This window comes from Chinchilla lanigera, unplaced genomic scaffold (assembly GCF_000276665.1).
Source record: "Chinchilla lanigera isolate Chin_1 unplaced genomic scaffold, ChiLan1.0 scaffold00014, whole genome shotgun sequence".
Classification (NCBI taxonomy): Eukaryota; Metazoa; Chordata; class Mammalia; order Rodentia; family Chinchillidae; genus Chinchilla; species Chinchilla lanigera.
This window is the reverse complement of record NW_004955415.1, coordinates 32137335-32152472: the sequence shown is the minus strand read 5'-3', so window position 1 is coordinate 32152472 and position 15138 is coordinate 32137335. Positions and strand designations below refer to the sequence as shown.

The window sequence follows — 15138 nt, the reverse complement described above, 5'->3', positions numbered from 1 at the left end:
CAAAGCAGGACGTTATCAGTGAGGGGACTTGTCATCAGGCCCACTGTGTTTCTGGATGGCCTCAATGCCAGCAACTTTGAGTGTCCAGCACCCTCCCACTAACCATCCTTCCTGTAGCACACCCTGGCCAGAACTGCCCATACATGTAAACAGTAGCTTGGTTTAAGCCTGTGGTGCTGGTCTGGGGTCTGCCTCAGTGGTGGAGCTTGCTTGGCAGGAAAACAACCCGGGTGTCAGGCCCCAGACCCAGTCCTCCAACCCTTGGAGGACCTGAAGGCTGAGCTGGGTGCAGGGGAGGTCAGGAACCAGCCAGTCACAGCATGGGTAGAGCTGCTGTCCCAAAGCTTCCTGGGCTGTGGGTGCTGGCACCCCTGCAGCCTGCCCACCCGACCCTAGTGAGCAGCAGGCACAGGGCTGTTACAAAGGCGTCTGTTTATTCTCGTCAGGTTCACATTTCCTAACGCCCGCTCCGCTCCGTACAGTAGTTAATGTGCAATCTCACTTCGGGCCAGGGAGGGGTGGGGTGTGGCCCGGGGCGGGGAGGGCGTTGGCACTTCACGTGGATGGGGGTGACCTGTCCCCTGAGAAGGGTGTGGGCGGCCAGTGGAGTTGGGGAGAGGGCCCTAGAGTCCTTTGCTTTTCTAGGAGATGGACAGTTTTCTGTTCCTGTTTCTCTGGACTGCCCAGGGCGGGGGACCATGCAGCTCAGAGCAGGACTGGGAGGGTGGGCAGGGGATGGGACAGAGGCAGCTGGCCGCTTGGCAGGCGGTGGGCGCAGGGGTGGCTCCTGGGTAAGGCACAACCCTGTCTTTGGCTCTCCTAGTGAGGAGTCTCCTCCCCTGCACCCCTTGCCCTGCCCCACCTCCCCCAGAGAGCCAGGAGCACCTCCTGGGGGGGTCACTGAAACCCAGGGGCTCTGCCCCACCAGGCTCTGCAGGGCATCCTGCTAGAGGAAGGGTGGGGAGTGGATGGGGGAGGGGCTCCTGGGACTACCACTTCCCCTGGGGTCTGGCTAGGGCCCCTCAGGCCAGCTGCTCGCCAAGTGACCAGGACATTGTGCTTTGGGATCAGCGCTGAGGTGGGCGTGGGAGGGAAGGGGAGTGCGACTAAGGTGCTTGTGCTTTAGCTGGGGGTGTCGACTCCCTCTCCCGCACTGGACACCAGGGCTGAGGTGCTGGGGTGGGCCCAGGGAGCAGGCCCGACACCCCCAACCCGCAACAAGCAGATGTCAGGAGGGAGCCCAGCAGGCTGGGCTGGGGACGGGTCTCCAACCATGATTCCCAGGGCCCAGTCCAGCAGCCCTACTCCACCCCCGGCCCCCCTACCCCCACCTTACCCCTGCCTGGGAAGAGGAAGCTGGGAGGCAGGAGCAGGAGCAGCTTGGGGAGGGGAGACGGCAGGGAGCGCGGGGCAGAGCACGTGTGCGGTGGAGAAATGACTGGGGGGGGCACCCTCCGTGTTCACATCTTCAACTCAAACCCAAATCACTCACTCTGGGCAAGAAAAGGAATGGCGGGAAAAAAAAAAAGCCATAAACAACTGCTAACAATGGACGCAGACCCTCTCCCCTGGCCCCACGGACTGAAGCTCAGCCATCAGCCAAGCCCTGGGACACCCCAAAACACTGCAGCCCTGGGGTAGGGAGAGGGAGGGGCTAGGTGGAGCCACTGGAGCCCAGGCACCCACATTCCACCCATGCACGCACTCAGCCTGCCCACCTATCCTGCCTTCTGTGGCCCCCTGGGGCCCAGGGGGACCTCAGACACAGTCCCATTGATTTGAAAAATAAAAGGAAATCTTATGCTTTAGTATTTCATTCACTAAAAAAATTCTTAAAAAGTATGTACAGGGGTGAGGGGCTGGGAGCCCTGCTAGGGGGCAGGGTGCTGATGGGAAAGGGCGACACCCTCAGCCTGCTCCCCCAATTCCAACCCTGGTCTTTCCACCTCTTCTACCTCCATCTGCTCTGAAAGCAAACCTACACATGCACACGCGAACACCCACACGCTGTGAGCCCAAGATCCCACCTCCTGGCCTCCGAGACCCCCGCTGATCCCCAAGAGCCCCCCTCACGGACCAGCCTCACTCGGGCCCCAGGGGTCCCACAGGGTGACAGAAACCGAGAGTGAAGGGCCAGGAGAGGGGTGTGGGCCACCCTGGCCACCTTCCATCCACTGGGTGTGGGGCTGCTCTGGGCCTCGTCTAAGCCTGTTCCCTAGTTGTGCAGTGGAGTCCCACGGCCTCGCCTACCCAGCCCCCAGGCACAGGGACAGACGAGGGACACAGACAGGAAGGCGCTTTGGAGACGTGGAAGCACTGGGAGATGGTGGAGGGGTCCTGAGAGCACCCGGGCACCCCGAGTCCCCAGGGCCCCCCAGGCCGGCCCCTCCCCAAGCCAGGCCTGGGAGCTGGAATGACCAGAGAGCTAGGAGGGGGACAGGGCTCCCGACTGCACAAGTGTGTCCCAGGCGGCCCGCCCTCTCCACCTGGCTCCAGTGGGGAAGTGGGGGACAGTGAGGCAGAGGGGCTGGGAGCATGCAGCGCCCCCCGCGGGTCAAAGGGAGGGGTAGACAGTAGCTCGTGACCAAGATGGTGGTGGGTGTGTGTGACGGGAGGGGAGTGTGACAGCCCGCGGGGAGGGCCCCGTGCGTTACTGGAGGACCTCTGCCGAGGGGCCGGCCTCGCCGTCATGGCTGGCCGTCTCGAAGCTGTGCTCCATGCCCATCATGTCTGGCTCCATCTTGCCAGTGTCGCTGATGAAAGAGGTGTAGGAATCGCCCTCCGCCAGGGGTGGCTTGGCCTTGGGCATCCAGCTCTTGCGCACCACACGGCGGGCATTGGTGCACATGTCAGCCGCGATGGCGTTCATCTCGCTCTCCTTGAAGTTGGGGGCAAAGTTCTGGCAGTAGTCTGTGGGCAGAGCAGTAGCTCAGGCCAAGCCTGGCCTCCCCACAAAGCCCTACCAAGTGGGCACAGTGGGTTTGACAGGAGGCCCACGTTCCCAAAGAACTGGCATTATCTGACAGAACCCAGAAACCTGGATCCTCCTCCTGACGGTGGGCTGGCAACATGGTGGCTGCCCGCTTGGCAGGCGCTGCCTGCTCACTTCCACCCTGTCATAACTAACTGCCCAAAACATGAGTCCCTCTGCACCCACAGGGCCCCGCCTCCCATCAGCATTGTCTCCAATCTGAACACTCCCAACAAGCCCAGGCTACACCTCAGAATCCTCCTTGGCATCAAATCCAGCCATCCCTCAGGATCAACAAGGGAGGGAGACATCCATAACCCAGCCCTTGTGCCCTGGAAGGCCACTCACACTTGACGGCGTGGAGGACGCGGCTGTCCAGTGGTTTGCGTCGGGGGTCATTGGTGGAGGACCGGATGCCAGTGCCACAGCTGTTGGCCAGCGTGTTCCTAGGGGTAATGGGATGTGGGTGGAGTCAGCACCTCTGTGGCTGAGGGTGTGGGGCCACCTTCCCCTCCCTGGGTCCTGGTGAGAGCCTCACCGGTCAAAGAAGGAGGCCAGGAGCCGCCGCAGCAGGACCTTGTGCCGTGTGCCCGCACTGACGTGGCAGTTCATAAGCTGCGCCCTCGTGATGTACACGTTGGTACCTGGTGAGGGAGGTGGCAAGGGGTGGCCAGGGTGTCCCATGTTCCCCTGCTTCTTTCTCAAAGCCCTCTTATCCTTCTGTTGGGCCTGGGGCACTAGGGGACCTGCTCTGCTGCTCTATGCCAGGCCCTGCAGCAAGGCCAGCAGGGCCATCTGTGTGCCAGTGGGAGCAGACCAGGCCGCCTCAGGTCAGAGAGGTCAGCTGGGAGGGAGCAGAGGCACCCAGGCACTGCTGCAGGGAACTCCACCCACTGGGCCAGCCCTGACATGCACCAATGCAGCCATACCCACATCAGCCTAGGTGGGGAAATGCGCCAAGGACACCTTCGGCCCCAGTCACACTGACAGGAGGCTCAAGGGTAGGAGACAGGGATCTGGGGAAGGTGTGGCCAGCACACCTGTCACCAGCTCCAGCTTCTCTGAGGGATCCCCCTCATCGTAGAGCTTGGGGTGGCAGCGGTTGCCAATCTGGTTGATGAGCTCAGCAGGGAGAGATGCCAGGTCTTGTCGCACCCGGATGCGGCTGCGGGACTCGGGGGCCACCTGCTCGGGGAGGGCCTCCACCTTCTCAGCTGCAGGAGAGAGCAGAGGATGTGTACATGTGCCACATGTCCATGTGTAAGCCCGGGGACGGTGTGCATGGTGTCACCCTACCTGTCTGGCCAACGTTCATCATGCTGTACATGGTGTACATGTTGCAGATCTGCCGGTACTGCTCGTCTGTGCCCTCCTCGCCTGCGTCTTCCTCCTCATCCTCCTCGTTGTGGTAGGAGCCGGGGCTGTCACTGGTGTAGGCGCTTGAGGTGCCTGGGCTGGTCCGCTCCGACATGCTAGGCCCACTCATCACGCCCCCCGCTGCCACCGTGGCTGCAACCCCCGGAGCCGGCTGGGGCGTCCGGTTGGTGGTCAGGTCTGGCGTGGAGAACTTGGCCATCTTGCGGCTGCCATTGCCCCCGCTGCCGCCTCCAGCCTCCTTCTGGCTGCCATCCCACAGCCTCTTGGCCACAGGTGTGCACTGTACAGAGTCCAACTCCTGCTGCTCTGTCTTGACCCGCGACACCAGGGGCAGCGGCGTGCTGCAGACCGGCCAGCCCGACGTCTGCGCCACGGGGCTCTGCGGCTCTGACGACGGGGCCTCTTCGGCATGCAGGCCCTGGGAGTCACAGCTCGGGGAGCTCACCTTGAGGAAGAACTCAGTGCCCTTCTCCATGATTTCCTGGATCTGCAGGAAGCCAGCTGTGTAGATGAGCAGGAACTGGTCACCCATGTTCATGCTCAGCCGCCCCGTGTAGCAGAATGTGAGGATCTGCTGGAAGGACTGGGGCTGCACAGCTGCTGGCAGCTCTACCACTGCGCTCCGGCTGCTGTTGAACAGGTCTCGGAAGTAGGAGCTGCTGGCAGCCAGCACAGCCCGATGGGCCTTGAAGGCATGGCCCTTGACCACCACTGAGACATCACAGTATAGGCCTTGCAGCCGTTGCTCATTGAGGCACTCAAGGATGCTGTTGCCGAAGTTTGGGATCTCCATCTGCAGAGTCTGGGCCATGGCAGCGGCTGCACAGCAGACAGGGAGAGACAAGGGTAAGGTGGTCAGACGTAGTGCCACCCTGCCCTCCCTCGGGGGCTGGGTATCAGCATGTGGGAGATCAGACACCCACAAGGCAATCTGTTGTCCCTGATAGGCCTGTACAGGGCCACCTAACCCTCATGTCCTGGCACACTCTTGCCTTTATGATATATGGTTGTACCTCAGTATCCAAGGGGAGCGGCTCCCTGGAACTCCTATGGACAGGAAAATCTGTGGGTGTTCAAGTCCCTTATGTCAAATCGCTCTGTATGTGCACAGAAGCCATGCATTATCATCTGGCAGATTTTACATAATCTCGTCATGGTAATAGGTCATAAGGGAGATGCAAACACTACACACATGGTGTTGTTGGGAGAAGAATGACAAGAAAAGTCTGCACATACTCAGTACAGACTCAATTTTTCTTTAGAGACACTGGGGATTGAACTGAACCAAGAACCTTTGTGCTGAATTGTAAGATGGAGTCTTACTAAGTAGGTGAACTGCCCGTGCTGGGCTCTAACTTGAGCTCCTCCTGCCTCATCCTCCTAGAATGCTGGAGGACAGCCATATCCTACCACACCCAGCTCAGATGCCAACTTTCCCCCTCAACGTTTTTAATCCTCAGAAGTACTTTTTTTTTTAGTCTTTTCGATGTACAGTTGACTGAGTCTGAAGGTGTAGAACGCGTGGATACCAAAAGCTGACTGAACTGTCCAATCTACAAATCATCTGCAGGGCAGAGCGGCCAAGCGCTGTCCCCTGCAGTTAGGGTGGCATGTGCACACTCACGCGTTTTATGTACCCGAACGCTGAGGGAGCCTGCCTAAACATTAGGGGTGTCCCTCCATGCAGCAGCAAGCTACCCCCACTCAGCACACACAGTACCTCTCGAGGACGCAGTTTACAAGCACCAGGAGTCCGGCACTGCTGACTGAATGACACTCATGAAGTTACACAAAACCACTAGTGTCACCAGGGAGATGCCAATCCAAATGAGCCACAGTGAGCCACCATCCCAACTCACACAGCTGCTCGCATAAAGACAGGGCAGGGCCAGGGGTACAGCTTAGGGCAAAGCGCCTGCTGAGCACGTGCCAGGCCCAGGTTCCAGCCGCAGCACCCTGCACACAGTCATGTAGAGCATGTGCCTAGCATGTACTTGGGCCTGGGGCAATACCCCAGGTGCACACACACATTGTCATGTGGAAACCCTCCCTGGGGTAGATACTGTCATGGTTTAGATCTAAAATAACCCCCATATGTTCTGTGTTCAGAAACTGAACTTCCAGAAGGTTATCAGGTCGAGAGTACAGAGACCCAGCAGCACCAGACCTATACCTGGATCAGCTCAGGACTGACCAGGCAGTTGGGAGATGGGGCTGGGCTGGAGGGGTCCCTGTACCTGGCTGCCACAGATAGGCAGCTACCCCCTGCCATGCCCTCCGACCATGCCAGATCTGCCCAGGAGCCAGCGGACCACATGCTGAATGAATCCTCTGAAACTGTGAGTCCGAATAAACTTCTGCTTTGAGTCACAGGTGTCAGGTACTTTGTGCCAGCGACGGGAAAGTGCCTAGCACAGATACCGCACACCACACACTCAAGTGTCTCATATAAGACAGGACCGCATTTCTGGAAAACCTACAGGTGTCTTCTCATACGGGACCTATAACCCTTAATACAGTGTAAATGCTGCACACAGGATTGTTATGCCACACTGTTTAGGAAATAAGGACAAGAAAGTAAGCCTGATCCCAGCCCACCCTCAGTGGGCACCGCACAGGTGAATGGTGAGTCTTGGCAGGCACTCAGCACACAGGGAGCACACAGCAATTCAGGCCCTGAATTAAGTTCTGGGGGAAGGAGGAAGCAGTGGAAATGCAGGGCGGGGTCCAGGGACCCAGGTCCCTTCCCTAGGGCAGCCCCAGCCTCAGAGCCTAGTGCTTTGCAGCCTCTGAACAGCAACGCAGGGTGCAGGAGAAACTGGTGCAAAAGGCTCAGCCAAGAGAGTGCAGGACACCTCCCTCCTCCGTGAGGCTGGGGAACAGGGCGGTAGGTCTGCAAGGTGCAGAGACCCCAGTGCTCTTCTGTCCAGCCCTGGGCACCCTCAACCCACAGGAGCTGCCAGGAAACAGGGTCTGGGGTCAATGCCTCTCAACATGCCGAGTTTGTCCCGACCATGCCGGGCAACCACCAGCAGAGGCTGGCTCAAACCTAGTGGACCAAAGGTGCTCAGGTCTCGAGTCAGTGACACTGGGTGGAGGCGTGCTGTCCCCCGGTGGAGCTAGCTGTGCCTCAGCCTGGAGTGCCCAGCCTGTTCTGCCTTTACCCTCCTGCAGGCTGCCTTTCTCACCACCCACTAAACCTCCAACAACACCAAGTCTTTCTTTTTGAGACAGGGTCTCGCTATGTAGTTCAGGCTGGCCTTGAGCTCACTTTGTAGCCCAGGCTGGCCTTGAACTCACAACGATCCTCCTGCCTCAGCCTCCAGAGTGCTAGGATTACAGGCGTGTGCCATCACACCCAAGCCACCAAGTCTTGACGGGCAGAAAACCACAAAGAACCACCCTCAAACTCCTCACACTGGTCATGGTGTCAGGGAAAGGACAGAGCTGGGCAACCTCAGCCCTGCGCAGGGTGGAGGGGATCCCCTGCATTTGCCAGTCCTGGCGTGAGGCAGGAGGCACTTGGGAGCTGTGGGCCTGAAGCCATTCATCAGTGATGCACTGACTAACATGCTCCAAGCCAGTTCACCAACCTTGCTACGACAGCCGGCATCAGAACCGACCTGGAGGCACCATAGCGGGCTGAAAGCACAGCCTCCTACAGACTGCTGTCACCTGCAGGCATTCTGTTCCATCTCAAGGCTCTGCTGAAGACTATGTCCTATGTGGAATTCACATGGTTTGTCTTTGGGAGGGAATTAAGCCCTGATGGGGTTAGGAAGCCATCTGCACACTGAGGTGACAACGCTCGCCTCCACCCAACCATGCTGGCACCCTGACCTCAAACACTAGCCCCCTAAGGTGTAAGACAATTGGTGGTAGTGCATGCCTGTCACCCAGTACTCTGGGATGGAGGGCATGTGCCATAATGGCAGTTCCTTCCTTCCTTCTTTTCTTTTTTTTTGTCTTTCTTTAGACATGGTCTCACTATGCAGTTCAGGCTGGCCTTGAGCTCACTCTGTAGCCCAGGCTGGCCTTAAGCTTGCAACGATCCTCCTGCCTGAACCTTCTAAGTACTGGGATTACAGCTGTGTGCCACCATGCCCAGCCATAATGCCAGTTTCAAGTTGGCTCCAGCAGCTCAGGGAGTTTACCTGCATGGCTCACTGCTGTGACCACACACAACTGAGGGGCCCATGGAATTCATGAGTAATTGTTCCCATTTCTTCCAATTCTCACTCTTTCTTGTTCCTCAGTAATGTGTCTAGAACAGCAATGAGGCTCAGAAGCACTAACCTAGCCAAGCCCCGGGTGACAGTTGCCCCAGGGGTGGCCTACAGCCAGGGTCCCAGCTGGGGCTCCATGCCCTGAGTGGATGGTGGCTCTCACGCCTGTTGAGTCACATGCCAGCAGGACTATTCCTGGGAATGGAAACTGCCTGCTGTTTGGGAAAAGCACTCAGGAATTCTTCAGCCAGCACAGGCAGGGGCAACAGATCACAGGCTCATGGGGAACTGTCAAAAGCACAGAAAACAGCCAGGCATGGTGGCGCATGCCTGTAATCCCAGCTCTCTGGAGGCTGAAGCAGGAGGATCGCTACAAATTCAGGGCGAGCTGTGAGACGGCACTAACGTGCTATGGCTTTAGTGTTTGCGTCCCTCTAAATTTTAGGGGGTTGGGGGTTAGGTCAATGGTACAGTGTATGATTAACATTAGCAGGGCCCCAGGTCCCATTCTCAGCATCAAAAGAAAAAATAACAGGCCCGGGATGTAGCTCAGTGGTAGAATGCTTGTCCAGCATGCCTGAAGCCCCAAGTTCTACATCTCACACAGTGAAACATTAAACATACTTTTCTTTTTGGGGGTCACAGGGATCAAACTCCTGGACTGGCAGATGTCAACAAGCTCTCCAGCACTGAGCTACATGCCTGCCCAACACAATTCTTACGATGAAATTGCATCTAATACAATAGTACTGGGGAGAGGATGAGTCCCTGACAGCTACACCCTGAGCAGCAAGCACTGTGCCCTTGTAAAAGAGGCCAGAGGAGGCACCATGGCTGAGGACCAGGCTGCCTCACCAGACAATGAACCTACTAGTGCCTTGATCTTGGGCTTCTAAGTCTCCAGTGCTGTGGGCAATACATTTCTATAGGGACTGGAGGCACAGACTGGTAGTTAAGTGCTCGCCTAACATACAGGCCCTGGCTTCTATGCTCAGCATAGAAAGGACAGTCAGTCCATCAATCAATCACCTTTTGCTTGCATGATGGCACACGGAATCTGCAATCCCAGCACTCCAGGATGGTGGCTAAGGCTAAGACAGGAGGGGGACTTCAGGTCTGAGTCCTGCCCAGACAACCTGGTAGGTGTTGTCTCAACCCCTCCCCATAAAAACACCACCGGGTTGGAGACATAGCTCAGTGCTACAGTACCCCTGGGCTTAATCCCCAGCACTGCAACACACACACATACATACACACACACACCCTCAAAAACAAAACGAAAAAACCCACAACTTTCTGTTCAAAAATTAGGTGGTGTGAGGCATTTTGTCACTGCAGCCCAAAAGGACTGAGACAAAATGTACCAACAGTTAAGAGAAACACCAATTCCAAGTTGAGCCAGGAGGAAAGCTCTGCAAAGTCCCCAGGCGGTGAGGACCCCCAGAGCAGAACCCATGTGGGGCCCAGGCGCAAGAGGCAGCAAGCACAGCTCAGCGCTGGTGAGCTGCTGAGAGCTCCTGGCTGTGGGGCTGCTGCTGCAAGGTGCCTTTTAAGCACATGCATATTTGATTCAGCTTTTCCATTCCTGAAAGGCTGGCATCAGATCCACAGCCCTGACACGATTAGTCAAAGCAGCTTCCACTATGCACTGGCCTACTGTGGGCAGCAGGTACTCTTTTGAGGTCGCTCTCTCGCCCTGCCCATGGCTCGGCAAGAGGACATGAGGCGTCCTGCCACCTGACAGATGGGGATGTGGCCCAGGACCGCATGACGGCCCCAGGAGAGCCTACCCAGTGCTCCTGACTGAGGAGCACTGTGTGAGACATGGGGCCACGCCCATTTCTCAGATGAGAATGGAGCGCACAGAAGCCAGAGATCGGGCAGCTGGGATTCTTCAACCTCCAGAAATGGGGGTCCCGCTGGCTGCCTGGCATCTCCCCTCTCCCTCTCAGGTGTTCCTTGGGAGTCAAAGTGGCACAAGATCCTGGGAAGTCTCCCCAGCCCTTCCCAGGTGGAGTTCCCCACAGTGCTCCAATCTGGCCAGCTCCAACTCCTGCTCCCACCAGCAGCTCTGCCTCTGTCCTCAGGCCAGCTAGTCAAGACACTGGACCACTTCTCAATAGGTCCAGACCCAAAGACAGGGCAGGGGGATGGGCGGCAAGTGCAAAGGCCGGAAGGCCACACCTGTGACTGCTGATTGGCATGAAGGAGGTGGGGGTAAGGGAAGGGTGGCTTGCTGGAGATGAGGGGCTGAGATACACTAACCACATGCAGGCCCTGGCAGGAGTGAGGATGTGTCATGCCAGCTATACCTGGGCACACACGGAGGGAGTTACACCAGAACCCTCCAAACCACCAAGGTTCTCGGATATTCGAGTACCTCATGTGAACAGTAGGTTTTTTTGCACCAAACCTACACGTCCTTCCACAAACCTTAAGTACCCTCCAGCTGACCTCCAACATTTAAATGTCAGTGCTACAAACCTGTTACCCTGTGACGTCTAGGGAGTGACAAGAACCCATGTTTGCAACATTCTGCACAGAGTAGTTTTTCAAGTATCTTCTAGCTGGTTTTTGCTGAATCCGAGCAACGTGTAGACACAAAGGACAGACTGTACCCTGCTGGGCTCAAACCCCTTACAAAACTTCAGGCTCTCACCTGGAAAACGTTCGTAACACTGCCTGCTCCTGACATCGGTCTCCTCCACTATACACAGGCTCCCAGTGGCAGCCTCCCATGCAGCTGTTTTACGGAGAAAATAACTGAAGAACCCGGGCAGGTTAGGACTTAGCTCACAGGCAGCACTCGGGACACCAGCTACGAGAGTCGTACCCGTCTGTGCCCTGGCCCCCTCCCTGGACTATAAACTCTGAGAGCAGGAAGGACATTCTGGGCTTCTTGCTTTCTCTCAAGACTTCACAGATTTTGTGCGATAAGAGGCAGTAGCCCCTGAGGGTCCCTGTGTTGTGCCTCTGTAGCAGTGTCCGGTCACACTGCAGACACCCCAGGGTATAATACTCACAACAAACACAGGGCAGAGGTACCCAGATCCTTCTCTGTACACTGTCCCAAGCTGTAGTGCACCCCTGGCCCCTTGGCCCACTAGATAGCAGCACCCCCACATGCCCTGGAACAACCACAGAACGTCCCCAGACATTGCAAGCGTCTTTGGAGGGGGCAGGGTTGCCCTGGTTGAGAACACTGCAGCATAAGCATGACTGCTTGTCCCCATTTGTCAGAGTGGGAAGCAGAGACTCAAGAGGTCAAGAGCTCTATCTAGGCTAGGCACAGTGCTGCACACCTGTAATCCCAGCCCTTAAGAGGCTGAGGCTGGAAGATCGCCACAAAGGTCACCCTGGGTTACGAAGTGAGTTTAAGACCAATTACATAGGGCCTGGTGGCGCACGCTTGTAATCCCAGCACTCAGGAGGCTCAGACAGGAAGATCATGAGGTCCAGGCCAGCCTAGGCTACATGGTGAGTTTAAGGCCACACTGAACTAGACAGTGACACCCTGTCTCAAAACAAAAACAAAGTCAAAGACCAACTACATCCTTAGACCATCTCAAAACCACAAAGAGGTCAAGAGCTTTGAACAGGGTCTCATGGCTCAGCAAGGTGGCTCTAGCCACAGAGCTCCCCACAGCACTCACTGCCTGCTTACCCTGACCAGCAACCATGTGCACTGGGGAGGCCCCCAAGTCTTCAAGGACACTGAGACCTTTGCTAAGGCAGGGACAGGCAAGAATAGTAGCAGCCACATACAAAGCAGTCTGACACAGCCTGCCGACAGGCCCAGACTTCGAGCAGAGAGTTCTCCAGGGAATAAGTGCAGGGAGGTGAGGGCCACCACCGAAGGTTTTCAGATAAAGGGGAATGAGGATTTCCTGCACAGGAAAGGGTGAGGACAACACACAGGGCCCAAGAGCCATGGACTGGGGAGCGGCGTTCAAGCATGAAGCCATGCTCACAGCCACTGAGGGAGCAGGGTGACAGCAGAACTCCAAAGCTGGCTCCACATTTTGAAGCCACTGCCCCAGGCACAGCTCAGGTGTCCCATCGGGGTCTGGCAAGAACTCTTCTCTGGCTATGAGCTCCAAACTGCGGGGTCAGACCTCACCCAGCAAGCCCCACACTTCTGGAACCACCACCTCTGGGCCAACCCTCCCAGTCCATCCTGCCGATCCATCCTACTGTGAGATCAGATCAGATCAGATTGACCAAAACCCGGATCTCTTTGAAGCCCAGCTCAAGTGCCTGCTGGGGTTCCCCACTGTCCAGCCAGGAGGCCAGATTTTAAAAGACCCTGGATGTAGGCCAAAGGGTCTGAACTTCATCTGGGGGTGCAGGAGAGTTCCAAAAAACCAAGACAGGGCTTCTTCTTCCTGTGGACAGCACTAAGAATCTGTCTCCACACCAGGGTCATCCCTCACTCCTCCCCACAAGACGACAAAATGTTTCAAGTGCTTAGTAGGAGCCTGGCACAAACTCAACAAAAAGCTTTGAATGCGCTCTCCTCCTGCCTCCGGCGCCCCTCCCCCGCTCACCTCATTATTCTGTCCAAAGCTTTCCCGGAAGCCTTCCCTGACCACCCAACCGAAATCTCCCCACCCCTCCTGGCTCGCTGTGTCTTCCTCTTGTTATGCTATCGCATTTTCACAAACACAGAGCTCGGGCTCCTTGTCTGAGGCTGGTCACCTGCAGCACAGCCCAAGTCGCTAGAGAGCTGGCTGCTCCCCTAGCTCTAGGCAAAGAATCAGTACACAAAGGTGAAACTGTTCCCTCAGGAGTATATGCGAACACACTGGCCCCACTGTTTGTACACCTCAAGTTGTTATTACCAGTACCTTCTCTTCCAGCTCCAGAAAAAGGCCCTGCCTGACACCTCCCCCAATATCAGGCCCAACACCCACAATCTCTGACCCTGTTTCAGCAGGGACTGGAAATCCCTGCCCTAACCAGGCAGGAAATAAGGTATTACTACCAGAAGACACAGCCCAAGGCAAAAGGTGCAGGAAACAGGTGCAAAAGCCCTGAGGTGACCCTGGAGGCTGGTCCTGAGGGATGGGGCTTGGTGAGAAGCACACTCAGACCCCAAAGTGTCACCTGCAGCAGCAAAGGGAGGATGGAACACAGGGCAAGTATAACAGCTGTTTCTGGTGGGGCTGGCAGAAGGGCTCAAGCCGGTGGTGGTTGAGGTCCTGGGGACATGAGGAAATCAGGCTGATTAGACCCAGAAGAACCAGGTGATACCACTCAACCCAGCAGTTTGAGGCTCCTTAGGTGGGACCCAGGATCCCAAAGCCAAAACCCATGGCCACCCTGGTGACAGGCAGCCGTCAGTCTACCAGGGGGCAGCAACAGCTAAGGCAGCTCGGCAAGGAACCCAGATAGGAAAATCAGAGCCTAGAATTGAAAAGCAAAACCCTGCTCTAGAGCCAGCAACATCCCATCCCTGTCACCAGGACCCCTGACCTCCGGGTTCCCAGGAGAATGGGGGAGGTGTAAGCAGTCTGAAAGGAAGCGTCCCCTGTTCCAGCCCCCTGGGATCCAGTGATGCTCAGTCTGTCTGCAAGGGGACTGAGCCACCCCTAGGGACACGAGGAAAGGCGGGGGGGGGGGGGACAGCAGGGAATTCCTCCACTTCACACCCATGATAGTCCAATTTGGGCACCTATAGGACTAGGTTGGTCCGTCAATTCCAGATGGGCCACTCTCTAATCATGCTACACAGGGGGCCACACCCCCTCAACTCCTCCCTCTGCACCACAGAGAGAACCTAAGAGGACCCGGTGACAGTGAGCAATCAGTGAGCTCAACCAGCCAGTGAGCTCAGACCTGGACCCGGCCCAAGAGGAGCCCGAGGGGATCAGGAGTCCCTAAGGCCTCCCCAAGATTTAAGTGGCTGAGTCTATCCCTTTAACCTCTGCTCGGTGCCCCATCAACATCTCCACGACACAACCAACAAACTTTTGTCATTCACTCCTTCAATTTTTCATTTCTGAGGAGGAGGTGGACAGAACTCAGGATCAGGTATTGGGTGCACAGAAAACCCTAGTACAGTACAGGGAGTGTAAGTTCCCTAGCCATTGCCGAAGAATTCAGGACCCCAAGGCACCCCTGCGTGCAGCACCGGGGGCCACCTCCCTGCAGGGCATCCGGGCGGGGGCGGGGCGGGCGAGGACCACCCACGTGGTAAACAAGATGCCCGCGAGAGGCGTTCCGTTCCAGACCGTGTCCGCCGCTGCCCACACCAACACCCACCCGCTGGTCTGCGCCTCAGAGCAGCTGGCAGAGCCTTCAGGGACGAGGTGTGGGAAGAAAAGAAGAAACCCCCGGGTCCAGCCTTGCACAGACACTGGGAGAGGACGTCGGGGTCCAGCCTGCCATATTCCTCTGATCACACTCGTTTTCCTGACCTGCTCCCACATGCCGGCCTGCCTTGACCAAAGCTCTGCCCTCTTCGCAGCCCCCGGAGCTCCTCCCGCCGCCCCTCCCCTTACCTGACGACCCCCAGGATCTGGGTACCTCCCAGATCCCTGACCTCATGTGACCTGCCCCCCC

General features: G+C 57.1%; 1 protein-coding gene across 1 annotated transcript in view; it reads right to left on the bottom strand.

Annotated features, from left to right (window-relative positions):
- Positions 1-413: 413 nt before the first annotated feature.
- Nacc1 (nucleus accumbens associated 1, BEN and BTB (POZ) domain containing) overlaps positions 414-15138 on the bottom strand; it is a 16427-nt gene continuing 1702 nt past the window's right edge. Inside the window, exons 3-7 of the mRNA XM_005381054.2 lie at positions 4268-5167; positions 4012-4185; positions 3510-3615; positions 3320-3417; positions 414-2910 (exon numbers count right to left, since the gene is read on the bottom strand). Of these exons, the coding sequence (XP_005381111.1) occupies positions 2651-2910; positions 3320-3417; positions 3510-3615; positions 4012-4185; positions 4268-5167 (1538 nt within the window). The 3' untranslated portion in view covers positions 414-2650. The remainder of the gene's footprint in view (positions 2911-3319; positions 3418-3509; positions 3616-4011; positions 4186-4267; positions 5168-15138) is intronic.